Source organism: Labrus mixtus, chromosome 11 (assembly GCF_963584025.1).
Source record: "Labrus mixtus chromosome 11, fLabMix1.1, whole genome shotgun sequence".
NCBI lineage: Eukaryota > Metazoa > Chordata > Actinopteri > Labriformes > Labridae > Labrus > Labrus mixtus.
In genome coordinates this window covers 18154163-18181941 of record NC_083622.1, presented here as the reverse complement: position 1 = coordinate 18181941, position 27779 = coordinate 18154163, and the positions used below count along the sequence as shown (strand labels likewise).

The following is a 27779-nucleotide window of genomic DNA, read 5'->3' as shown; positions in this document are numbered from 1 at the left end:
GGCTCGGGTCAGGTAGAGTTTTTTTTGTTTTTGTTTCTGTTTGTTTTTTTCTCTCTGAATGATGAGCCTGAAGCTGCAGCCGTGTGCATTATCACAGCTGGAAGAGGCTTCAGTAGCAGAGCAGCAGCAGCAGCAGGGCGGGGGAGGTTATGTTGGAGCGAGGGAGGGAGGGAGGGAGGGTGAGTGACGGGGAAGCTATTGCTGTGCCTCTCTCACGCTTCGACAGGAGTTTAGTCTGCTCCAGCTGCCTACACCGCAGCACAGAGAGAGAGAGAGAGAAACACACACCGGACCTGTTGATATCACAGCCATGACTTACAGAGAGAGCTGTACGCTGGATTTTAACCCTTGGAGTTGATGACACTTGTTTTATTTGTTGTATATTGTCTGGTGCCTAAATGCTGTCCCTGGGAAAAATGCACTCCAGAGCAAAGTCCCGGAGTTGCGACAACTACCTGAGTATTAAGGTATGAGCTTCAATTATGTTCTCAACAGGCTTGCTGTGTTTATGTGCCAGTTTCCTTTTCTTTCTGTTTTTTTGTTTTTTCATGTTTTTTTCCACTTTTTTTTGTGTTAAGTGTAAACCTGGCTTCCCTGGGAACCTCCAGCGGCTGTGCTGTGTGTGTATGTGTGCTTGTGTGTGTGTGTGTGTGTGTAATGGTGCACATTCACAGGGATGGATGTTTTCGTCTCAGCTTGTAGACCGCTGATATTTTGGCTTTGTGTTTGGTAGCCAAAACATAGCAGGTAGCTTGTTATGCATGTGAGGAACATTTCTTTGGTGTCTATTTTTGTGCCTGCTGTAGAAAAAGCGGTACCTCTATCTCTTTGCATATCTTGTCCTGTACATGCATGAGTTGGGTTTTCTGTTGAAGAATATCATTCAGCTTTCTTTCAACTATCAAGTGTTTCATTCTTTGTAAATAAGGCTGTTTCTTCAGCATGCTGTTAATTGTCTCGTCTGGTGTCGACCCCCTAGCATCAGTTCAAGGCACTGAAAAATACAAAATAGAAATCACAGTCTTTATGCTGATGATCATGTTTTCTTTTGTAGATCATAAAGAGTCACCAGTATTAATTTCACACTGTTTCCCAACCTGGCAAAAACTCCTCACTGGAGCTTTAAAAATGTTTAATATATCAGTGTATACATGCTTTTATTTTAGGCTGCCGCTTTATTACATGTCTGTTTGTTCTACTTTGTGTTCACTTGTAGTTTTCTTTTTGAACTACGACTTCTCATGTCCTCCACCTGTTGAAAACTTTAACAACTAGTTACAGGGAATCTCTATGACGATGAAAGACAAATTAGATCAATTCTCACACTTTTGCAGCCATCACAATTGTTGTTGTTTGTCTGCAAAAAAAACAAATTTAAACAATGCAAGCAAGATTAGTCAAATGTGCTTTTTAGCAATTCAAGGTTCAGTGAAATACACAAGTTTGTATCCTCACTGATAAGTCAGTGTCCTTTATCTTCCTCCCACTTGTTTTGGTATGCAACGATGCTATATTTACCCTATCTCCCCTTTGTTAGGCTCCTTTGTCTCCCCTGTCACTGCTCATCACCGCTCTGATTGGTTGAAGGACCCACATTCACTTTTTGTTTTCTTGTTGAGGTTCCTTTTAATGCAAAGACCTAATCAAATATGTGCATTTTGTGTGTTATTTACAGCACGACATGTATCTGTATAGGGTCAGTGAGGTCCATCAGGGCTTCCCAGGAACAATATCCTGTAAAAGTTGTTTACATCCTGTCAGACAAAGTCATTAGTTGCAGTGTGACTATATAAATGTTTCTGATAACCAGTGTGGGAATCTACGAAAGATTACATATTAATCCTTTGGGATAGCTTATTTTAACTTGACTAAAAAAGGAAGATGTACAGCTGTTTCTCTGTATCCTGTTTGTTTCTGTTTTGCTTGAAAAAGGAAACACAGGCAGAAGACTTTACAACATACAGCAACGCCTGTTGATTAACAGATTTGTTTCTCTAAGCTGTTACAGTACAACATGTGGAATTAAAATGTGAATATATGGGGACAGTTTTTGTCCATGGACATGTGGGTGGGCCAGTTCATCACTATCAGACATCCATTATTTGTCCCACTATCAGTGTGGGCCTCTCAGGGTTAAAGTTTATCTGCAGAGACAACATTATAGTATTTACTGCCGTGTCTTTTTGCGCAGACGTTCTAATATTAAGTTGTTTCTGATTGATAGATTGTTCTGTAATGATCTAAAACATTGAAAAGTGTAGCTTTTGTTGTGTTCAATACAATTCAGTTTGAGTTCATATTCAAGTGTGTGTCAAAAGCTTAAGCATTTGTTTGGAGAGAGAAAAAGGAGTTTGGAAATACACTTATATCTACCAAATAATGGAATTCAAAAGAGCAATTTTTTAACATAAAACACTTTCTGGGCACTTTTATTCAAACAGTTCTAACATGCTTATCATCATATATTAAATGAATAAGCCCGTGGTTGCACTACTGTGAATAATTAGAGCCTTGTTCAGTTCTATTTACTGGCTTTGTATCCCACTCGCTCTCCATACTTTGCTCCTCTCATAAAATGAGATTTCCATTCCTACAGATCAAAAGCTGAATCAAACTGCAGTCTCAATGCTAAGGCCTCACTGGGCTCTATTGTTGGGCTCCTGGCTCCTGGCAGCGGTACAGGTCTGAGCAACCTGTGGCCTTTGTCAGCCTCGTCTCCTTTGAGGCTGTTAGTAGGTTGGTTAGTGAGCAGTCTGTATGGGGGCTACGGGGCTCTCCTGTTACACTCCCCTGGTGGCTTCATGCTCCACTGGAGGCCTGGTAGGCAGCGCCTTTTGTGTCCCTGACCCACTAAATGTGTCAGTGACCACATCTTGTTCCCTCTCTCCCCGTCTTTGCAGGTCTCTCGCTCTTCCTTTCTCTGCCTTATGACCCTTCTCTCGCTCTCTTTCCCTGCTTTGTTTCTCTACTCTTCAGTGTGACACATGTTAACAACTAAGAAACACTTGACCCTGATATAGTTTACCTCTCTTAATTTACTTATAACCCTACATTCCATTTGCACTGCAATAGTTGTTCCCACCTCAAACTCAGCCATACCTTACAATATATCTAAAAAAATCAAACCTACAAAGTTGCCAGTGTATAGAAATCCCCAAAGTTTTAGCTTGCTTTCCGGCTCTGTGCATCTTCTGCACAGCTGTTACACCTACAGTGTAGACAAAACCATCCCACCTGGAGCTTGAAGCCATTAATTACCACCTCAGTTATCCATCACGCAGGCGGACGCTCACAAAGACCTGGCATCAGAAAGGGTGGGACTTCCCAGTCTGCTCTTGTCCTGTCTGAGGGTCTTAGGGCTCCACACAGCCATACACACTGCATTCCTCTGTGGTTTAGAGCGGATGGGGAGTTTAGCTCTGGTGGCTAAGCTCAGTCGTTTTGCTGAGACATGCAGATATCTCTTCCACTAGCCAGGTGATGCTTTTGAAATGCTTCCTTACAATGGAAGGTGATACATTCCATATTATATATAACCCAGAGGTGGGCAGAGTTAATGAAGAATGTAACTACATCAATTGTTAGTTAATTGTCTGTTAGTTAACATTAATGTTGATAACCTTTATTATTAAACATCAGCTTTTTGCAATGTCAGTAGAGCAAAGTTCTTAAGAGGCCATGATTACTAAGAAAACTGAAAATTACATACTTGTCTGTATTGAAAATGTAAAAATAATTTAAACTATTTGATATATCACCTCCCCTGACGGGCTCTGTCTGTGTGATTTCTGATTTTCACCATTATTTACACAACTGTTGTGTGTAAGTATCACTCATGCCATACATTGCCAGATAGCTACAGTTATTGTGATTCTGACCATGTAAACCATTTCAAGATCCAACCAACACAGCCACCACAATCCTCACATCTGTCAAACCACTGACAAACAAACAAGTCTTTCTTATTCAATTTTCTTGCAGTCGGTCAACTGGACTCTTCCAGTCATTATATTCCAACAAAACCAACGCAGATAATTACTGATTTACCGTTAACGGATGTGAGCCCAGCTCTGAAATACAAAGTGTAATTTACAGGGTGAAGAAGACATGCATTTTTTTACTATAGCCTACTCTGAGTTATTGGAACTGTAAGGTATTGACATTTGTATGCCCATACTTTAGCAATGGATTACATTTACCATATTCACATGGCAGCAATTTTACTCAGATGCAGAGAGTGGAAGCTAAATGATGTTGCAATATCAAAACACTGTTTAAGATCTGCAAATCTCTGAAATCACATAATCATTTTTATCTTTCAAATAAAAATTTGAAGGGACAGGTATTGGTATACCTCAGTTGGTAGAGCAGGCGTCCAATGTACAGATGATGCAAAGGGATATGAAAGTTGATTTTTTTTTGTAAACATTAAAATATGACTCAGTTTATCTCTGCATTTTCACTATTACATTTCTTTTCAGTTTTCACTATCAAAGCAATTTATTGTTGTAAGTTTTGATATTCCCAACATTTGTATGACTTACAACCTGAAACACAGTATATGATTACATTTGAGCTTCCCACCCTGAGCATGACATCTTAAAAGAATGACTGCCATGGGTCACTGTACAGCTTTCCTTTTGCAACAGGTTGAATAACATTTGATTTATCTAGAAATCAAATTTATTTTATTTTGAGTAACTTCTATTCAAAATGCTCCATCTGTCACTACCACTGTTTTTTTGTTTTTTTTGCCTTGGGAACCTGAAGAGAAACTTGCTGCTGTGTCCGAACTTTGTAACGAGGGCTTTCCTCCCATTGTTAGCTTTCCTCCAATAAAACACCATGTTATTCTTCTCCTCCCGGGTGTAACAGTGACTAATGCCCAGAGACATTTTTGTCTCACTAAAAGCAGGCTGACTGCTAATGGAGGTAGGCGTTTTGTTTCAGGGCACCAGCACTGTACAGCACATAGCACTTAGAGAGGCGGGGTGCACAATGAGCGCCTTGTAGTAGAGTCGTGGCATGTGTACCAATGCACTGAACTGTACTCGCTCTCCTCTAATTGATGGTCCTTAGCTGCTTAGATAAACAGGACACATCCTACGAAGGGTGAAAAATGGGCTGTCTGACAGGATCAATTCAGGAAATATCCTTGTCTTTGCATCCTTTTTACACACTTACATTGTCATGTAAATGCAACATAGGCATTTGAGTAGCTGTGAAGGGCTGGGTCCTTTACCCCCACGTTCTTTAGTATGGTACACAGTTTTAATAGTGTGGGACTTTCCTTGGCATTGCTATCTGTTTGTGTGGTTATCATTGGAGGCAGATGTCTGTATTCTACTGTTGTGTTCCATTCGGAAAGGACAGATAGCTGAGAGATGTTTGGCCTTGGCTCTTATTGCTGAGAGTAAGGTCATAGCCAGAACCGTTGAACAAAATTACAAGACAGGGTCGACCTCATTCAGGATTGCTTTTATGCAAAATGTCCCGTCTGATTCCGGGACGAGTTGTAACTATCAGTGTCGGACATGTCATCTGCCGCGGTGGGGATAGGTGGTGGTGTCCCGGGTCATGTAGAGGTCAGACAATAGTCAGTGATGACATGGCTGTTATTAGTGAGCAACAACTGGAGTTCAGTTTGGACTTTCCAGTTCTGCTGTTTGTGTCCACTGACAGTGACGTCACTCCCACCAGGTGTTTCCCCTCTCTCTGATGGAAAGACCATGATGGCTGTGATTTCCTGTCATGTTAAAACTTCCTGACTGTCTGCTCAAGTTTAATCATGATCAGTAGATAAAGTGCTCATGCCAGGTCAGATAAATATACAGTAAGCAAAGGCCTTATTATTTAGTAAAAGTTTCACCAGAACTGTTAGATTAATACATTTTATATGCTTTGCTGCTAGTATGGCTAAAAAAAAAGGAATCTAGCTACTTCAATTTATAAACATATTATTAGTTTATGAACACATTGATTTGTCCCAGAAGAAGAATCCCTCTGCCTTTTGTGACACACTGACTTTTTTGAAGACTGGCCAGAAGGTTGACATTTTATATTTGTAGTAAAAATCATGATGACAAATAGACTGATTGCCATTTTGTACATAAAAGACATACCTGCTAAACATTAGCATGCATTTTAGCATGACTATTGAAAGGAAACTAGCACCAAGCCTTAGCATTTAGCTCCAAAACACAGCATTGCCACCACACAGCCTGACAAAGCTGTAGACTCATGTCTGTAGACTCTAGTCTGTAGACTCATGTCTGTAGCATTCTTGTTCAGTGGTAAACCCAAAAGTTGGGACCTCCCAATGGGTCCCAAAAAAAATCCAAAAACAAATTGTTTAAATGTTAATGCAACATTTTTCTCTGTAATATTTTTGCTTTTTTTCAATTCTTTTTTGGGCACTTTTAATAATTTATGTCTTTAATATCCTTGGAAATAAGGGGCATAAATATTTGTCCAGCATGCTAACAGCCAATGTTCACACCAAGGCCATAACCTGTAATGACGTTGAGAATGTTTTCTCAGAAGAGTCACAAGTCAAATCCATTTGGTGTTTTTATATTCCAATGTTTTCATGTGGCTTAATCCTTCTTGTAATCATCATATTTAGTACAAGCTACCCTTGATTAAAGAGATCCAAACTTATCCAGCTCTTTTGCTTCCTCAGGACGCTGAGTCTTTGGACAACTGCATTCAGAACACCTTGTCAGCCCTGTACCGACCCTTCAGTGCCACTGCCGCCACTGTCCTCTGGCAGCTCTTCAGCGTGGTGGAAAGGCAGTACAGAGGAGACGGCCTCCGCTGCCTTATTGACTTCTTGCTCCCTGCAAAGCGGATTCTGCAGATCATCCAACAAGAAACCTCTGTGAGTTTTCATTGATTAGTTTCAATATAATCTGTCATTTTCAGAGATTATCTTAAACCAATGTAAGTGATGTTTTATACAGAACAGCTAGATGTATTCTATGTTTTACTTTCATTTGAAAAATAACATTTTAAGAAATAGGCATTGAGGACACAACAATGAGAATATTCCAAAAGCCGAACTAAAACTTGCTTCAGTGTGTCAGATCACCCAGATTCAAAACAACCCAAAGTACCTAAAAAATAATAATAATACTGAAGTGATAAGAACTCAGTTTGTTTTCAAAGAATGTGAGAACAGTGTGAGTGTTGAGTGGGAAGGTCAAGAATCAGAGTGAGACAGAGTTAAGTATTGTTTGGAAAACAAGTTGAAAAGCTGCAATCTTTCTCTGAACAGGCAAACAGAGAGAAGCTGTAGTCTGTTTGAAAGGTTGCCATGGACTCTTTGGCCCAACGTGAAATTCAGTATTCTCTCACATCAGCTTTGATTGCTGTGTGTAAGGACTTTACACTCAAAGGACTGAAACTTTATTCCTCTGTATTCATCTGTGCAGCGATTACACTGTGACGATAGCAATGGAGCAACAGTTTCACCTAAGCCTCTCCCCTGAGAACAGCTAGGCCTGCATGAGAGTCTTTGTATAGCAAGCAACACGAGACACTTCAGAGGAAGATCAAAAATCCTCAGTCTTTGCCTTGACATTAGAGACGAAAAAAAGCCAGCCTTGAGCACTGTTTCTTTGCTCTTAGGATAACTTTTTTTACTACGTCAGAGTGAAGATTTGTGTTACGGTTGCTGCGAAACCCGGCCTGATCAGACAGGTTTTCCATTAGCTGAACAATCTCTGACAGTGAATCATTTGGTGTGTCCAATGAAAACATCTCACCTCTGTCTTAAAGTTAAACATGTGTTTGAACACGGCTTTGCAGGTGTCAGTTGTAATGATGCAAGGCGTACCACAGCTGAGCGATGACTCACAGAACATAATAATATTTTTTAATGGGAGAAGGTTTGACTGATTTCTGTTTTCTGTTTTCTCTCAGGTGAGGTTCAGAGGATTGCTGTTCTATCATGAGGGCTGGCCTCTCTGCATCCATGAAAAAGTCATCCTGCAGATCGCCCCTCTGCACAAAGTGCGACTAAAGCAAGGAGACTTCTACCTACAAATAGTTCCTCTAGGGCGCAAGACCGCTAAGCTCGTAATAAAATGTTTGTCGGCCAGTGGGCAGGCCATTACAGATATCCCCATCGCAGAGAGCATGTATGGCAGCGTCTTTACAGCTGAGTTCCTGCAGAATGTAACACGAGACCGAAACCTACAGCCGCTACAGAACTGCCTGCTCACCACCGGTAAGTCTGTGTACAGGACGCCGTGGAAGAACGTGGTTAACCCGCTTTTTGTCAGCAGCACGTCAGACGCCATCATGCAGGCGCAATGCAGCAGAGGTGGATTCCGTGGCCAGCTCAGCACCTGCAGCACCAGTGGTTCGACGGGTACTCTGGACAGCCACCGCAGCTCCAGAGAGTCCCTGCACTCACAGGGAGACTCCCTTTTCTCTGAGCCCGCCTCCCCAAACAGACATTTCATGGACCCCAGCAGTGAGACCCACAGTGTTAGTCCACCAGACTCTACTACACCCATTATTAAAATCGAAGGACCCACTGAGGAGGGCAAGATCAGACAAGGGAGCGAGGATAGCAGTGAAAAGGAGCCAGGGCCAGGGTCCAAAATGCTCTCCTTTAGCACAGACCTCAGTAACCCAGGCCCTCGCCGCCGCCTCCCAAGGGACTCTGTAACATTCGAGAGCAAAAGACTTTTCAGGAAGTCTTACATGGAGGCTCTGCAGAACCCCATGAGCCTCGGGTCCAGCTCTGAATCCATCCTGGAGGAAAACCCAGAGCACAGCGCTGGGCTAAGAGACAGGATGGTGACACCCGGCAGCAGCCCCGACACCCGGACCCCCTCCAGAGATCACTTATCTCGGAGGCTGGGTAGCCGTGGCTGGCTCATTGGGGATGATTCCAGGCCCAGCACACCTTTGCTTTACTTACAGAGGGGGCTGAGGAGTGCAGAAAGGCGGGCCGAAAGACGTTCAAAGTCATTGGAAAGGACTAACAAAGCGGGACAGGTCAAAGGTCACAGAGAACGATCCTCTTCTGGAGGCTCGACCAGCATCTCTCCCAAAAAACTGATTAACGGATACACTCTTCATATTGGGAAGCTGGGTATCGAGGCAGCTTTTCCTGGTTCTGAGAGAAGAAGCAGCAAAGAGGAGCCAGGTATGTGACTGCGGCACTGCATGGTGTTAAGTAAAAAAAACTTTCCTGCTTGTATCCAAGTAGATTTACTCAAATGTGGACGGTTTTGAGATTATTACTTAATGGCATTTTAATCACACTCTATACTTCTTATCCACTTTATTTCCTGAAAGAAATAACAAACATATAACCAATCTATAGAATATGAAGCCTCCAGAGGCTTTATACAGTATAAAGCAACAACCAGCTGTAAATTATTACAATGCATCACTCATTCAAACTATGTTTATGAACACTAAAGGAACTTTCACACATGCAAGGCACTGCTGAACATGCCTGGGCGTTACCCTTTTTGTGCTACATGTTTGAAGAGGTAAATACAGACAACGTCAGTACCTGAGTCTTTGGACAATATCACATTATAACAGCCTGTTTATCTATTACGTTTTGCTTAAATATCCATGTATATTCCTCAGGGTAAACTTCTATAAGCAAAACTTAAACTCATTTGAGACAATATGTACACTGTATATAACAATGATACATTTTTTAAATAGTTAAAAATCCCCTAAGAAAGAACAGAAACCAACAAGGAACTGAGCATCGTAACATTTATTTGCACGCGCCCAAAGACTGACATTGATAATCTGTAACATGGAATTTTAAAAAAATGTTAAAGTCATACGTGCTCGTACATACACAAACAAGCATCATCATCGGCTGCAAAACACTGGATATTTACCGGCATAATGTTTACAGAGGAGGTAAGTGGTCATACACATGTGAAAGTCTGTGAAGGAGTCTGTGTGTCTGTATTCATTCTCCATCCTTCAAACGACAGTCTCTGCAGGCACTGGCTGAGAGCAGGAGTGTGTGATGAGTTTGTACTGTTGATCTCTGTAAGCGGAGCGGAGTGAGGAGGACATTGAGAACGTGCATGAAATGTCACTTCCTGGAGCTTTCGCGGAAAATATGACCCCGGGAAACTTTTAATACAGGCAACACAGATAGACAGTGAACATCTACTTTTTCACATCAGCGAACCGTTCGCTTATTAATGGGCGTTAAAAAACTATTTATACATGTAAAAAGTTACATATAGCCCCTTTAAACAACTGCAAAACAAATCCCGACACAACTCTGATGTTGTGGCTGATCCATTGTTTCATTACAGTGAATATGGGCAATGAGTTAACCCCCACTGCTTCCGTGACCAACAGTCAGTTGTTGACTGACCTCAAAAAATGCACAAACTACAGTATGCAGCTCGCTTTGGTTTTTGAAAACTTTGACACTTGTTTTTAAATATTTTTACATTCAATAGATATCAATGGACTTCTGGTTGAGTTCCAAAAACAGGGTAGGAAGGTTTAACGGAGACAAATTCACTGTCTGAGAAACAGATTCATCATTGGTTTTGATCTAATAATAGGATTAATGGACAACAACAATAATAGAGTAACAATCTTACTCATTGGGTATTCAAACAATCATAATGCTTTTCATTCCTCAATACAGACTATTTTATATAGATTAGATATATACAAACATTCAATAGTTACATTATTTTAGGTGATACTCTGTTATTCAAAACTTAAAAAGTTGTTTCATAATGACATGTTTGGTGTTCTTCAACAGTGGTTGGATCGTTATGACAACAAGGTTAGTCATCCCTCACTTATTGAATAAGACAACCTCAGGGTGTAAAAACCAAGTTTCAATCTTAAGACCTCGATGATGGTGGTTTCTCAGCAGGGTGTGTAATCATACCCTGCAGCAGGGCTGGTTACAGCATCACATGGCTGCAGCTCATTACAGCTTTAACGCTGCCAGCGGTGACAGATTGCTTTTCAAAGCCCCTGTGTATTCTTTGGCACGTTCACGGGACAGGTACAGCCATACCCCTGGAAACAGGATTATAATCATACCCTATGTTTTCTTTAACTCTTCCAGACTGTTTTTTATGTCGGTTCACACAGGGTAGCTCTGGAAAGTGTCACTGTGTGAGATCCACCAAGGGAATCATGCTGTTTAAGCAAAAACAGATTCATCCATGAATTGAAATGGGAGAAGGAAAGTGACTCTGTTTATTTAAATGTCTGAATCCTATCCTAGGATAATTTCACACAATAGTAAGGCCATTTGAAAAGATTCTCTGAATCAACATATTTATGCAATGTTCTTCAAAATGTGGTTAGTTCACACCATTTACCAAATACAGTAGTCAAATCACATCAGTGTTATGTTTCTGAGATTACCTCAGAGGGGATTGTATTTCAGATGTTGCAAAGCAGGTTTCTCATAATGATGTTTCAAAGACAACAAAGAATCCTGTAAACCAACCACTGGACCCCAACGTGCCACAATGACATGACCCCACAGTGTTATGGGGACTGGGGGCTGCACTGATCCCAGATGGGTTGCCTCATCTACAAAAGTTTCCTTTGTGAATCAATCATCCACCAGGGATCAGAAAAAAACAACATTCAAACTGTGCTGGTGTCTTTTAAGTCACTCACACCAGAAACACAGACAAACCTGACATGCACTGACTCACTCTACTATGAAATGCATACTCAAAGGATTAAGTGAGTCATGATATGAGCCATCAAATTTCAATATCAAAACATACACTCTGTCATGTAAATTTTGAAAACTATAACTTAAAGCTCTTTGAATTACTCGATTTTGGCGCCCCCTGTGGACAAAGCGGACTTGATCAATTGGCTGATTTTGTCCTGTACATTAAATGTTTAACCTCAAACTCCCAACAAATGTTTGGAATGGAATAAATTAAACATAAGGCTTTTTTGGCAGCATGCCGTTGATTTCCTTATCTTAAAACCTACCTACCGCACTGCAGGGGTGACAGACGTGTTACATAATGATTTAAAAATAATAATAAATCCCCTCGCTGATGGGCTGGTTTGTTTTTGTACATCATATGGAGACATTAATATTAATATCAGGCTTTTTCATAATGAGCTACAACATACTCAAATGAGCTTTAAAGTTTGAGGAACCATTGCACATTCAGGCTTTATGATGTTTTTTAAAACGTGTCCCTCCGACTGCACAAAAACAGACATGGACACAGGACAATACTCAGGAGGCTTTACTCTTCGTTTGTCACTTCCTGTGAAAACAAAGCATTTTAGGAAACATGCAGCAAACACAAGCCTGGTCACACAGTCGCACAGGAAATGCACCGACTGTTTGAAGACAAAAGAGGCTGAGCTGAGGGGGGTTAACTATCACAGGACAGAGCAGGACAATACAAGAGGCCTCAAACTGTTTAAAAAGACAACACACAACAGGTGATCAGAGACAGTAGTGGTCTATAGCTTATGAAGGTTTATTTGTAGTAAAGCATATCAATGCTTGGTTGTCTGTTTTTATAAAAGATATGTCTATGACTTTGCTGTAACCTGAAATATGAATAAATATTAGAGGAAATGCAGAGAGCATACATTTTTGGTTCTTAGAAAACAAATCACCTTAACTTTAGTGATCTCATCAGGTCATAATGTCTCCCCGTCAAATGCTTGAAAGGACCAAAAACTTTCAACATTTCCGTCTGGCTCAGTTGTACTTCATGTTTTGTGCTCCATAGCAAACGGTAGCATGCTAACACTAAACTGAGATGGTGAACTAAATAGCCATTAAACGTTATCATTGTCATTGTGAGTATGTTAGCCTGCTGGAATTAGCATGCAGCTCAAAGCATTACTTTGCCTAATTACAGACTAGTAGAGCTGCTAGCATGATTGTAGATACACTTAGTAATTTCAATGTTTTCATAAAAAGTAAGAGTTAACCTGTGTTACATCATTAAACTGTATCAAGGATAAGAGATAAAAAGTGTATTCCACAGTTAAATCATGCATTTACTATAAATAAGTTGGAATAGTTGTTTAAGTGAAATCCCTGTTATCAGTTTGAAAGGAAAGTGGATAAGTCAGACTGTTTAAGTTTATTTGTGTCAAAACCAAAGGAAGCTCTACACAACAGCCACATCTACCAGTGTGGATAAAGGGGATGTTGCAGCTACTGATGGCCTGATAAACATGGGGCACATCAGGTCGAGGAGGTTCTGTTTGAGAACTGTAGGTCTAACCCCGAGAAAACAGGAAACGAGGAGCATCAAATTTGGCATCCGATGTAGAGGGGATGTCACAATTTATAGTTTCTTGTTAAAAAAACGACTTTTTTCCTGTCATAATACAAGCTCTGTTAAAAAAATATATTTTTTGTAATTATAAATAATGTAAAAAGTATTTCTATATATAAACAGCAATACCTTTTGTGTCTTAAAAAACTGAATATAGTGAAAAATGTAAATAAGGAGTCTAAATTGTCCAGTGGCATGTTCGTTCATTTGTATCTATTTACATTTTTTCTTGGTCGAAGCACAACGAAGTATGAAACGAGATGCAGTGATGCACTTTGCACGCTGTTTTGTTGGATCAAGTCTGTGCAATGTGGCACCATTTGGGAAAGCCAGGGGCAGCATTCCAATATGAAGAGCCTCTAGGTATAAACAGCTGAAGAGGAGGGAGTGAACTCAGATATGAGAGTCTAATAATGCCAAAGTTCAGGATGAGTCAACCTCACTTAACACCTGGTGTCAAGGATGAGTTGGTGTGAACCTAGGCCACCAATAAACACATACTTCAGGTTAAACAATAAGGTCAGGGAGAAGTGAGGTGCACTCAAACCTCTAATTTTGAACTTTTGTTCTGTATTTTTTCTACAGTTTTTGCCCACTATTTTTCATTCCCTCTACAGGTTTACGTGATGACACCATCAGCAGTGAGATCAGGGGGCACAGATACAGCAGAGAGGAGTCACACAGTCCTAAAGCTGCAAATGGGTCAGCCATCAGGCTGGCTTCAAGCTCGCCCTATGAGAGTATCACCGCACTCCCTAGACTGGTGTCTGAAGTCAATCAAGAGCTGCTCACATCAGGCGCTGTGATGCTGCCAGGTACGGGAAATCTGAAAATAACTGTTTTTATACCCTTTAAATAACGGCTTATGAAGATTTTAACATTGGAAACTTTGCTTAAAGCTCACTTTGAAAAGAGGAAAAGACATAGAGGGTGATTGTTATTGTCTTGTTTTCTTGATGCACATGTACCTAAAACGTTATTTCCATTTCTCCACCTATCAGTTAACATTGACATGGTCATGTATGAACTGTGTTAAGCTCAAACATTTTTGTAAGTATCAGGTGTTGACTCCCTGCTGGCCTTCTCTCTTCCAGGAAACCGAGATCGCAGTGGGAGGGCGGTGCTGCAGGTGTGCACGAGAGCTCAGGTGTGGGCAGGTGAGAGTTGCACAGTCAGTGACCTCACCTGTTTACTGGGCTACTACTACTCCACACTGCGGTAAGTCAGGCACCGTTTTATTTGTCTGTGTTAAGAATCACTCCAGTAAATATCCCACCTGTCCATCATCCCTGAGGTGAATGCTCCTAATGTCCTATGCAGACATTTGTTTAATATCTATTAATACTACATAGGTTATTCAATGCCAAAAGATTGACAAATACATCTGTATTTGTGTACCTCACTTTTTGTGTTTTAAAGCAATTTTAAAGTTTTTTGCATTGTTGGAGGAAAAATGTCCTACAAATATCACAAAAAACCTCTCTTAGTTTAAATAACATATGGTAATAATGTAAATACAATAATCTGTCTCATTGTTATGCTTTGTTTTTAGGAAGGAAAGGCGTGATCAAGGTCTCTCTGTTGTTATAGACAGCAGGAGGCAGCAGCCGGTTCCAGCTCTGCTGTCATCTCTGTCTGAATTGCAGGTGAGCCTGCTTTGGAAAACTATGTAATTACCCTCCAACACACCCAGAGAGTTTTCAGACCCTGCCTAAACCTCTGTTGTCCTCTGAGCTTTAATGTCATGTCTCCGTCTTGAAGTTATTACACTACGGCATTCCGTACACTTTTCCTTTTGTTCTGCCTCTCAGTCCCTGACACAGTTTGGTTTCTTAGTGAGGCACACCTTTGAATGTGTGGTGACTGCAGTTCTAAGACATTTTTATGAAAAAGGCTGGCCTCAGGGCTCCTGTGGAGGAGCCTGTGCTTACTTGTCTGTTTTTAACCACACGCTGGGAGCAGGCGGGCTGCAGCTGACTTACAAGAGACACATCATCATGTTTTAATGACGAGTTTCTTACTGATACAAGGACGTTAATTCTGTAAACCACAAGTCATGTATTTAAAGTCACTATAATCACACATTTAAAGTACTTAATTGTTCATGTAAATAAAATGTACATTTGTTTAAAAAAGTGTAACTCATTTTAATTGACTGTTAACATTGTTTTTTCCTGTTTTCCTCAGGCATTAGTACCAAATGCACTTTACACAGTTCTCTTCCTGGTGGACAAGGAGGCAGCGGCCAAACCTGAGAGAGACATCAATGTACAGGTACAACATGATTCTGTTATCAGGTGGATACCAGACATAAAAAATAAATAAATCCTAAATATCAAGTGTTTGTTCTAAGTCTATTTCGTTAGAGGCGTGTGCACAGATGGACCAACTTTTAATAAGCTTTTTTTTTTGTTGTTGCCTACACTGAACTTGCCAGCACCAGCTGCTGGGTGTGTTCAGAATGTATATCTGTGGCTCTGTGCAATTCTGGCACTACTCCACTGTCGAGGTTTGAAAGCACAGAACAATTACTAGGTACGCGTGTTTGTTCATAACTCTGCAAAACGAAAACTTATCACATGATTTTTTTCCATCCAATGCCTCAGAATTCTACTATATTTACCTCTATTTTTAGATTAGTTGTATTGTATCTGACGTCATTATTGTAAGTCAACTTTACTTATGTAGCAGACAAAGTGCTTGACATCAACACAGTAAACATACAGAAATAAAAATGGAAACAAAGAGGTGTCTCACAGAGCAACATACTTTACTCCTGATATGACCAGGAACAATAATTGGCACAGTAAAACTAATAACAGATAAATCACAGAAGGTAGACTTGGGACTTGATTACTCATAGGCCTGTCTAAACATATATGTTTTGAACAGCTTTTTAAGTGACTCAACAGAGTCAGAACGTAACGACATGGGCAGAGAGTTCAACAGGATTGGCGCTATGGCCTCAGAAGCATGATCACAGCGCATTTTAAATGAAGTCTGTGGGACAAACAGCAGGTTTAGTTTGTTAGACCTCAGGGAGAGGGTTGATGAGTATGGATGAATGAGTTCTGACAAATAATCTGCGGCCTGAACGTGACAAGCCTTAATAGTGAGGGTGAGAATTTTAAACTTTATCCTATAAGCTTCTGTAGTTTATTTTGTATTTGTATGATCCTTTGTGAGGAACTTTGGGCTACATATTGTATAAAAGGGTCTATATAGATAAAGAGGAATTGTTCTCTAGTAGAAAACAGGATCATATTGTCATCAGAAAGAATTAAATTAAAAAAGAAATCAGTCCCGCTTGTGTACATACTGAACTCCAAAGTATCTGTGCATGTCCCTGCAACAAGGCACATACCAATATACAGATTTAATAAATCCCTATTTAAAGCCATTGCTCATTAGATAAATACTTTTGAATTCTCTCTCTCTTTGTAAGGTGTGAGGCAAGCAGAAAAGGACCTGCGGTTTGTTAATGTCACCATGGCTTTGAAGCAGGACAGAGCAAACAATCAGAATGAGTCCTTACTACGTTTCTTGTTTTTCCACAGACTGAGACACTGTCCTCTCTGAAGTCCCTGCTGAAGCACATCGATCAGACTCAGCTCACAAGAGACCTGGAGGGAACCTTCCACTACGACCACGACCACTGGATCCACTTCAGACAGGTGGGTGTGTGATGTTGGTTCATCAACCCCTTGTACTTCAGCAGGGACAGGGGGTAATTGTGAACAGTATTTCCAGGATGTTTTGCAGATTTTAGGAGTAAATACGTTTCTGTGACTACTGGTATTATCATCGCTATTTCTCTCTCTCTCTCTCACGCAGAAAATTGAACCCTTTGCCAGCAGTTGTAGTGCATCCATCTCCTCCCTTCAGGAGTCTATTAGCACATTGAGCAACAGCGGCAACCTGAAGACCTCTCAGGTCAGAACCAAACCCCCTAACACACCAAGGCTTTCTGCTGGCTTTTTCGCTCTGATCTGGAGTAAACCGTTTGGGATCCATGTGCTTGTACATTTACTTGAAGGGTTTTGTTTTAAGTGGAAAAACTGGGCACAATTTAATGATAACATCCTCTGTTAAAATCGATCCATTCTTTTGATGCTCATCTCCATTTTGTACATCTTCATAAGGAGGTGTCAGAGGTGATAGAACAGCAAAGGCATCTCATGAAACGAGTGCTAGATGACACTCGTCTAAACCGACTGCGACTGGAAGGAGGAACTGTCCTCGCGCGCATCAGGAAGGAAGAGGCCTGTGAGAATGAGAACTACAGGTACTGCTGGAACACTCTCGAGCACAGTGAGATCACAATGTGAGTTTAACAGATGGTGATAGTTTAAAGCGATTTTCATAACGTGTTTTGCCTGGTTATTGTTTTCTTGGATTTTAGAGATGCTGTAGACAGGTTGAATGCACTGTACAACCAAGTAGATGAAGAAGTCCATAAGCTGGTGATCCTGTCCAACAAGTCTCAGAAACAGTTAGAGAGTCTGCTGGAGGTGCGCAAGTTTGAGGAGCAAACGCAACAGGTGAGCTCAAACTATTTCACCTTTGACTACTTAACGTGCTGTAGGTTAAAGCCAAACATATGTTGGATTGTTAAAACGAATGCAGAGATTCTATATATATTGCAATGTGGTGGCTGATGCATGTGCACTGATTTTGTGTGGCAAAGATAGGTACTCACAGAGGAGGCTTTCTTAATAACTCTATTAAAGATGCTTTGTATACATTGTCTACCAGTTCCACACATTCAAAAGTTTATCAGAAAACATAACCATACGGCCATCTATGACAGTCCCATGTCAGCCCAATGTCTATGTGCACATGTTCAGCTGCTTTCCTTTTCTCTGGACAAAAATGGGGAACTGATGTATTAAACAATCCCCTCCTCTCTTTCCAGATCAAAGTCTGGTTCAGTGGAGAGGGAGATAAGCAACTCACACCTTTGGAAACACTGACTCTGTCTGTGACCAAAATAAAGGAGATGAGACAGAGCTTGGACCAGTTTATGGAGGAGTCAGTGGTAAATAGCATCACTTTAATCCGAGTGAACAACCTCCTTTTTGTGCAAGTACGGTAAAACCAGCAGTGCTATATTAAATCAGTTTTGTCATTTTCCTGACCAGCACCAGCAGAGGCATGGCTTGCAGCTGGTAAAGGAGTCTCCAGAGTCTCTTCCCGGTTCTGCTCTCCTTGACTTTAAGCAGCATCTGGGCTCCATCTTAGGCAGAGTGGAGAGGAGGAAGGCCCAGCTAGACATCCTAGCCAACCTGTATGAATTCTATGACTCGGTAAGTATGAAAAACTAACGCCGGTACGTTGTCAGGCGTTGAGTTATGCATTTTAAGCATTCCCTGATCGAGCATAGCTTTTTAATCCGAGTGTTTTACAGTGTGTATTACAGAGGAAAATGTCTTCAGCTCTTAAGAAATTGTATGGTTTTACATGCAGCATCCTAAAAGATAGACATATAGTCCTACTTGATCATTTGTAATCATCATCATACTTGGAGAATAACAACAACAGGACATCTCAACCAAAATGCTTTCCTAAGGAATGTGTGTTTATGACTGAAGAGCCTTCATCAAGATATTTAACTGTGATTTAAAGTAGGTTAATCACTCTTTCAAATGTGTAGGTGAACCAGTGGATGGAGCACTGCCAGGATTATTTCTGTCAGCTGAGTCTGGACAGTACAGGTGTTACACTGTCGTCACCAGTGGTTCAGAACCTGCAGGATTACTACGCTGAGGCATCCAAGTTCTCTGTGGATAACTTCAGCACCCTCAATGACATGGTGCTGTCTCTGGAGAGTCCTCAGCAGCTGGAGCAGTTGAACACAGTGTGGCACAAATGTCAGCGGACCAAGCAGCAGCTGGAAGAGGTTTTGGCTCAATCAATAACAGCAGAACCGGACTGTACAGATGCTGATCGCGCGGCTTCTTTAAAGACTCCTGAAAAGCAGATTGCAACTACGGAAGAGCGTGGAACTAACGCATGTGTCCTTTTACCTGGCGCAATCACACCGTTAACTTTTGAGGACAACAAGCTTCCCTCTGCCGAGCCTTTCTCCAAGAGCCCCTCCAGCTCCATCTGCTCCTCTTCACACTTCCCTTTCTCCCCCGACTGCGACACTAAACTGAGGCAGAGTCCTTCCATGTTCGAGGACACGGACAGCGATTGCACTATCGACTCGACCATCTCCTGCCACTCGGAGCCCGTCTACTCTGGAGCCGCCCGGCTTCGCAAGCAGCCCATGAAGAAGATCATGAAGAAGACCATGAGCTTTGAGCTGACCCCCAGGGACAGCAGTCACTCCGACGTCAGCCACATTCACGGCTACACGGGTGTTTACATCAAGGGTTTGGAAGTGGCAAATAACGTGTCTGTGGAGAAGAAGCTGCAGAGACCTGACGTGACGAGCCCCGCGTTAGGACGCAGCCGCAGCATGTCGACCCCCACCAGGATCCACAACAGACGCAGCGAGGGAGATGGAAAGAAACAGAGCAGGTGAGGAAATAAACACTATTGTAGATTTTTTTAAGAAAGATAAATATTCTTAATCTGACACTATATCATGTCGTTTCATCCACCAGTAAAGTGCAGCACATCATGGATGAGATGATTTCCACAGAGAGGGAGTATGTCCGCTCCCTCAGCTACATCATCGAGCACTATTTCCCGGAGATGGAGCGACTTGACCTGCCGCAGGACCTGCGGGGGAAGCGAAGCATCATTTTTGGGAACATGGAGAAACTGTGGGACTTCCACAGTCAGTACTTCCTGAAGGAGCTGGAGTCGTGTGCCCACTCCCCGCTCTCCATCAGCAGCTGTTTTCTCAGACATGTGAGTTCCAGAGAGAAAGTTAGATAACTATGAGGCAGCACATGATGTCTCCCAACTAGTGTTTCCCAACTGCAGTGACTGTAATGAAATTGTAACCTAAAGATAATAACATCTTTAGATAACAACTTTAAATATGTTTACATCAGGGTTTTATTCTCACACTGCTCTATGATTGTTCTTACACCCTTGTTTCACTTGTCGGGAGCATAGTTAATACAGCTGATGGCATTGACTGAATCATGCATAATGTTTGTCAAAGCATACTGAAATGTCTGCATACTTTTTACTGTAGTCAGTGTCATAACTTGTTAATCTTGTGTGCAGGAGGATCAGTTTGGAATGTATGCTCTGTACAGCAAGAATAAGCCCCAGTCCGACACTCTGCTCTGCAGCCATGGCAACGAATTCTTTAAGGTGCGTCTGGCAACTCACACAGGGCACATCGCTCACACGGTGTGCAGTGTCCTGGAGGGTCATTACTAAAACAAAACACACAACAAAGTCTCTCAGGGCTGAAATGGTTGACACATTCGGAAAAGAAAACAGTTTTTTCATTCGCTTCACGCTTTATGACAGATTTTAGACACAAATATAAAAAATGATGAAAATGATGCCACATTCTCAAATCAAGGTCTAACTTACTTTAAGTCTTCAAAGCCTTCATCCACACCTCATGGTCTTCCTCGGTAGATGATGGAGTTATTCGTTTTATTGCTTGGTGGAGAATTAACCCTGTTGTTATGTAGAGAATAAGACAGAGATGGTCGAGTTCCTTTAGAAGCAGTTACATGATTTGGCCACCAGAGGGCACTGAAAAGTAGACTTCTCGTGTAAAATTTGCATTGGTTCAAACATTTGTCACAATTCTTTCGTAAACATGTTCAGTGGACCCCAATATGGAATTCTTGTCTATATGATGTGTTTATGTTGAAAGTAAATGACAGCTACTCAAAAAAAACCTCTTCAATACTGATATTTATAAAAAATAAAAGCCCAACAATAAAATACACAAGGTAAGAATAAAGCAGAAACAAACACAGGTTAAAAAAAAGTGTTGACCAAAATATACAATTAATAATTAGAAATAAAAATAAAAAAAGTCGAGCACTTCACCCACCAAGTCGCCACATTCCTGACATTTAAGTGAGTAGCCCTATGATGTAAAGACTGATAGCATGATTCTAATCCTCACTGTGTCCCTCCAGAATAAGCAGCTGGAGCTGGAGGACAAAATGGACTTGGCATCCTACCTGCTGAAGCCCATCCAGAGGATGAGTAAATACGCCCTGCTCCTCAAAGACCTGATCAAGGAGTGCAGTCAGTCCCAGGAGCAGGAGCTGAGTGACCTCCGCACTGCAGAGGAGATGGTCAAGTTTCAGCTTCGCCACGGCAACGACCTGCTGGCTATGGACGCCATCCGAGGCTGTGATGTAAGTCATGATGCATCGGCACAAAACCACATGTTGCTATAATCAGATCAAATAGATTTACTCTGAGGGCTAACACCACACCACCCCACCTCCACTTTTACTCCCAGAACTGTGCTCCCCTCCATTTCCACCCCTGGCTATAATGAGTACTTTGATGTTATTATAATTATCAAAAGTAGCATTTTGATTTTTTACAAGATTTTCTGCTGAAGCCATGCTTTTTGAAACTATTTTAAACTTTGGAGTCATCTTGTCCTTTATACAGTAGAGTGAGGTCATCGGGGATTGTATTGTTCTTACTGACGCATGTGACCCGTCCTGTTTCCTCTCCAGGTGAACCTTAAGGAGCAGGGTCAACTCCGCTGCCAGGATGAGTTCATAGTCTGGTGTGGACGCAGGAAATACCTCCGCCACGTCTTCTTGTTTGAAGACCTCATCCTCTTCAGCAAGACCAAGAAGATCGAAGGAGGATATGACTTTTACATCTACAAACAGTCCTTCAAAGTAGGAGTTTGATTGTTACAGGAAGACTTTTGGTACTTTGGGTTAAACTCAGATTATAAATCTAAAGTTCTGTTCTTTTCATTTCAGACAGCAGAGATTGGTATGACTGAAAATGTTGGTGACAGCGGCTTACGCTTTGAGATTTGGTTTCGTCGGAGAAAGTCACAGGATACGTTTATATTGCAAGCCAGCTCGGCAGAAGTCAAGGTGGTGTGGACAGCCATCATAGGGAAGATTCTGTGGAGACAGGCACTCAGAAACAGAGGTATTTCAAATTCTTATATTAACTTCAAAAACTCACACATAGACATTGTCAATCAACATCTACATTTCTGGATTCCAGAGTTGCGCATGCAGGAGATGGTGTCCATGGGAATCGGAAGCAAGCCTTTTATGGACATCAAGCCAAGTGACGCAGCTATCAGTGACAGAGCCATTGATTATATCATGAAGGGGTCAGGTGGGCACAATTCATCAACAGCAACATTTTCAGATTTCTTTGCATCTTTCTTGAGTTATCCTGTCTCCAGTGTCGTCAGGGTTCAACTTGTAATCATGTAGACATGCTATTTTTTTCCTTGCTATAATAACTTTATGACTTGTGCGTTTTGCCGACAGAGTCTAGAACCAGAGCGTCCATCGCAGTGCCCTCGTTTGAACACGCCACCTCCTTTAAGAGACCTCACTCCACCATCTCCAACAGCAGCACCTCCTCCTCCAGCAGCCAGTCGTCCTCTTCCCTGCTGGGCTCGCTCAATCTTCATCTGTACTCCTCCCCCTCTCACCCGCACACACATCCGTATCCGATGAGCAGCATTCCCTCCTTTGCCCAGTGGCCCTACGACTGCATAGAGGAGGACGAGCTGGAGCAGGACAGCGGGAGCCAGCCCTCCATGAGTGAGTGGATTTGCATTATTTTTAACGTTAACGTATAGTGAACGTTCTTTGAAGTATTTACCCACATGATTAATTCACTATTTTTTTAAACTTGGCAACTATCTGATTGTCCTCGATCTGTTTGATCCTCTGTTAATGCGCTAATTCATGTCGTTGTTGCTGTGTTGTTTGACAGTCACCGAGAGTTCAGAGACGTCCTCCCAGTGTACCTCCACTGACAGTGTATCCGGGCTGAGCACCCTCACCCTTCCGGGGCACCCTAGCACCGGCATGGACTCCTTCAATAACAATGACCCCCCCTCCTTCCTTTGCTCCTCCACACCTCCCTCCTCCATAGTGTCTGCTTCCATATTCCAGAAAGAGGAGGACCTCCAACCCCAGGGCACCACGTTCATCACAGCAGTGAGTGTTTGATCTTTTACAGCGTTATCCTCTTGAGTTAAAAATGATGTGATGTTGTACCACTGCTGACATCATGACATCTAACAAGAGTGTATTTTAAGACAGATTAAGTATAGTTATCATGACACTCAAGTCCAGTTTTTTTTCGAGATCAAAGTCTTATTTCACAAATAAGTAAAACCTTTCTTTTGTAGTCTGTAACAGTTAACTCTCCTGCTTTAAGGTCCCAAAATATCCCGTTAGTTGTGTTGGTGCTTTACTTGTGCAGATATGAAACTGCACATCAGCGTCACATTGTCATAAGTATCAGGACCCTGAAAAGAAACTGCAAGAAACTGGGGCTTTTCTGAAAAAGAAACCACATTGACTTGGAGGAAATTGTCTCATTCGAGGGTTCCTCTTCCATCATTTTTTCGCAGGTGGATGGCTGCTCTTTTGATACAACCTTTCAGAATAATCATTTTAACCAGAGCCTAATTTAACTACTTTTTCACCCCTAATATTTTTGGTTTGTTTTTTAATCCCTTTACATTCATTTTTATCAAAAGAGATGTAAACCATTTTTTTGCACTTTCAGGCACTACATAGTTTTAAAATAATCCATTATTATTTCCTTCAATCTTCTAATTGTCCTTAAACCCTGCCCTCATCAAAAAACAACAGACATTTTCTTTGATCTGACCGGTTCACAGTATAAGGTGTCTGGGCATTCGGGTTTATTCTTCATTATCAGTGTTTGTTATTTTAGTCTGCACATTTAACTGCCTCAGGAAGCATCAGTAACATGCGGAAGTTAAAGCTCTGAAGAAGACACACTGTTGCCTAATTGTTATTAAATGAACAACGTGCTGCATATCGTCCTATCATTGTGGAAGCCTCCTGCTTACTAAATCTAACTTTGACATTTTCCTTCATACGACTATTACTATTAATAAAACATAGTAAAATGAATATTATAGCACCATAATGAAGAGATCTCAAGCCCCAAAACTGTTTTACATGATTTCATGATTTTGAAGCCTGATTACAACCTATGTGCTGTCATATCTAGGCATATAGAGAGGTGCATGATTCAAGTCTCTCTGAAGAGGTTTACATCTCAAAGCTCTTGATGAGTCAGATCTGCTGCAGTAGTACTGAACATGTTTGATGTTCCATCCACATTTACATATCTGAAAGAAAAACCTGTTGTTCATGTTCTTCATGTAGAGGAGACTGTCATCCGCAAAAAAAACCCATAACACTGCAGTGCGTTCTTCCTTGATGAAGTCGATTAAACTTGTAGTTCCCTACCCTTTCTTTTCCCTGGAGCCCTCCATACTTGTATCTAAAAAAATGCTGAAACCCCCTCGGACGAAAAGAAAGGTGATACAGTGCTGTCAAAAACAAAGATCAATTTTAATTGTTTTTATTGATAACATCCCGACAGAATGTGCCTACACACACTTGAACGTTACCTCAAGATATTTGTATAAACTATCCAGTAAGTGTGTTATTATTCATTTAGTTAATTAAGGTCAAATCTAACGTTGACAACTTCAGAGCAGCCCCGCACCCCACCCCCGCCGAGATCTTTTGACCCCAGGCTGGGAACCAATGGATGAGGCAGGTTATTATTTAGACGAGCAGATATTCCGATTTAGGGGATTTGCCGTCAGTGCTACAATTTATTCGAAGCTTCAGTTTCACTCACCCACTTTTTGCTGTCCTGTTTTTTTACCAGAGCAAGACCTCTCTTATAGCAGTAGGCCTCTCTACTGTGGTCTGACTCAGAGCTGAGGCCTTTTAGCTCAGTAAGTAACTGCTGTCACCAGAGCGGACATCTCTGTTGTTCCCTTTCTCAGTCTACTTAACAACTGTGACAAACCTGTGGCCTGACTACTAATCTGTGTGAACATGTGCTTTCGGTGGCTGTGTGGTGTTCTGCATGGCGGTGTGTCCTTCTCAGGGGTTCGAGGGCTCTTTCGTCACATGGGTTGGGTCTGTGTCATGTTTCCCTCTTGGTTTGCTTAGCCTCTGGTTTACCTCTGTGCATCCGTTTGTGATGAGGGTGAAATGTGTGTTATAAAATACATGTTTTTAAGACTTTTATATATATATGTCTGAATGCGAGCATGCTCTGTTACAAGCTTTGTTTTGGGGTTTTTTGGAATGCATTTGTTGTTCAATGTTGCTTTTTGTATGTTCTGCCAATTTGACAAATGATTCAACAAATGTAAAAAATGACTGTTTGATTTTAATTTCAAAATGATTCTACATGATTTATCTACAACTTACTGAACAAAAATAGGTGGTAGTGTGAGGTTACAAATAGCAGCATTAAATATGGAACATCCTCTTCCATAGTTATCACATTGAATGTATCTTCAACAAGACAAAACAAAGAATCCATTTCCTCCGCCGGCTGAGATCTTTTCGGGCGAGTAAACAAAATCTTGTTTTGTTTTTTACCTCTGTGATTCTCAGTGTCCTACAGTACTGTAACACCACATGGTACATGTGTCTGTCCACTACTTTAAAGTCTAAACTGCTCCACCAATGAAACATCTGTTCAAAGATTGTTGGCCAAATGTTCCAGAGACTCTGTGAATCAACCTTCTGTAAAAACATGTTAACGCTGGCCAGCAGGATTGTCTTTGACCCTAACCACGCCCTGAACAGTGAATTTAAAATACTCAATCAAACCAGAGATACACGGTCAAGTCTTAACAAGGTCAGACTGAAGCCCTTTCAAATTTAATATAGAGCTGAATCCCGTATCAAAGCAAATGTTTGGATCATTGTAGCTTGTCTTTACATTTCAGACTTTCTCTGACAATAAAGATCAATCAATCAATCAGTTACAATAAGTCATTTTAAATTCATTTAAAAAATAAATAAAAAACTTAAAATACCTTTGTCCTGTCTTGAAGCGTAAAATGGCAATAAAACAATTACAATTATTATTCACCAACTATCCATATCACGTAAACTGGTCGACTTTGAACAACTTGGACGGATAATAACTGGATATAAAAATACTTAAAGGTGTGGCTGTTGAATAGTTTTCTATCAAAGAGAGTAAAAAGATGTATTAGCTACCTTGACATTTTAAATATGTAGGTAGAAAGCATCAAATTACTTTTTATTTATTTCCAAACTTGTAATAATTGTGTAAGTTCCTGGTAATGGGCCCCCGCACCTTTTTTAAATATCCTTTCTAAATGTCCTCCTCACGCTCCAGTTAGTGATGTCACTACTTTCAGTGTGGCCTCCCATTGGTAAACAGAACTATAATATAGTCATACAGACTCAGTATAAAGCTATAAAAAAGGCCATTTAAGAGTCATTAATACATTTTAAATAGTCATGACATTTTCTTTATTTAGACATATTTCGACTTTGGACTGCTATAAAATTCATCCTGAGTTGCCATGCGCTTTATTTCTGCTGCTCAAGTAGAGCGTCCAAAAAAAAAAACACGGCAAAAGTCTTCTATAACGAGTGATTGAACCTGATAAATAAAACACGATATATGACAATACATGAAGAAAACGAGAAATATGGTATCGCTGTGCTGCTTCTAAACCTCCTCATGTTACTCTAATCTTCTACACAACACTCTGCTCAGTCTTGACTCAAAGTTTTAGGATTTTAGGATAACCTTAACTGTAACCATGAATTCATTTGTTCTTAGACTTCTTAGTTCTTAGTATTTTTAGACTTCTAGAAATACTTGTTTAGCGTTATGTGTTTAAAGGATGTTGTTTTAATTCCTCTTTTTTGTTTTTTTTCTTCTCTCTTGATAGCTGTGAAGACCACAAGTTGTATGCAACAGCATGTCACAGCAGCTTGTTTACGGGGATGGAAATAAAGGAAGTTCAGGGTCCGAGGAGCGCTAAGACTTTAATGGATGAAGCACAACAGATGTGACATTTCATTATGTTTCTGTAAATGTTGACACATATAAAAAGATTTAAAAAAAACACTGCCATGATGGTACGTCATTGGTCTGTACATTTGTTTCGATGAACTGTTGTAGGTATGAATCAGTGTTTATATTGTAGATGAGTTTTTTATTGTGTATTTTATGAAAGAAAGAAAGAAACAAAAAACAATAGCAGGCAGGTGAATCCAGACTTGTTGTACTTGTCATCTGTGTTTTTTTTGCCAGCCCTTTATTATGACAAATTTGTACAGGTGATTAAAAAAATGTTCAAACATGTTCTTGTGTTCATTTGTTTTTCACAGATAAAAGTATTTGAACAAAAGGCACATTCATTTAAAAAAAAAAAAAACAAGCTTTAAATATAACTTCCTGCATGAGAAACCAGCTGAAACTGTCAAAGAAGTTGCAGATATTTCCACTGATAACCATGCACGAGTGTCAAACCAC

General features: G+C 40.9%; 1 protein-coding gene across 3 annotated transcripts; it reads left to right on the top strand.

Moving 5' to 3' along the window:
* The first annotated feature begins 224 nt into the window (after window positions 1-224).
* zgc:158766 (uncharacterized protein LOC100009641 homolog) lies at window positions 225-27608 on the top strand. 3 transcript variants are annotated; one of them, XM_061050485.1, is made up of 24 exons: window positions 225-467; window positions 6683-6880; window positions 7924-9160; window positions 13928-14125; window positions 14405-14528; window positions 14863-14956; window positions 15498-15584; window positions 16868-16984; window positions 17145-17243; window positions 17453-17595; window positions 17713-17851; window positions 18226-18348; window positions 18452-18616; window positions 18964-19835; window positions 19922-20171; window positions 20496-20585; window positions 21377-21601; window positions 21935-22105; window positions 22193-22370; window positions 22449-22565; window positions 22724-23002; window positions 23178-23404; window positions 25128-25197; window positions 27193-27608. In XM_061050485.1, the coding sequence occupies exons 1-23, from the start codon at window positions 399-401 to the stop codon at window positions 25170-25172; spliced, it is 5247 nt and encodes a 1748-aa protein (XP_060906468.1). In that variant the 5' UTR covers window positions 225-398; the 3' UTR covers window positions 25173-25197; window positions 27193-27608. The 3 variants fall into 3 exon arrangements, with proteins under 3 accessions (XP_060906468.1, XP_060906467.1, XP_060906469.1); XM_061050484.1 differs by having other exon boundaries at window positions 18431-18616; XM_061050486.1 differs by lacking the exon at window positions 25128-25197 and having other exon boundaries at window positions 18431-18616.
* The last annotated feature ends 171 nt before the right edge of the window (window positions 27609-27779 follow it).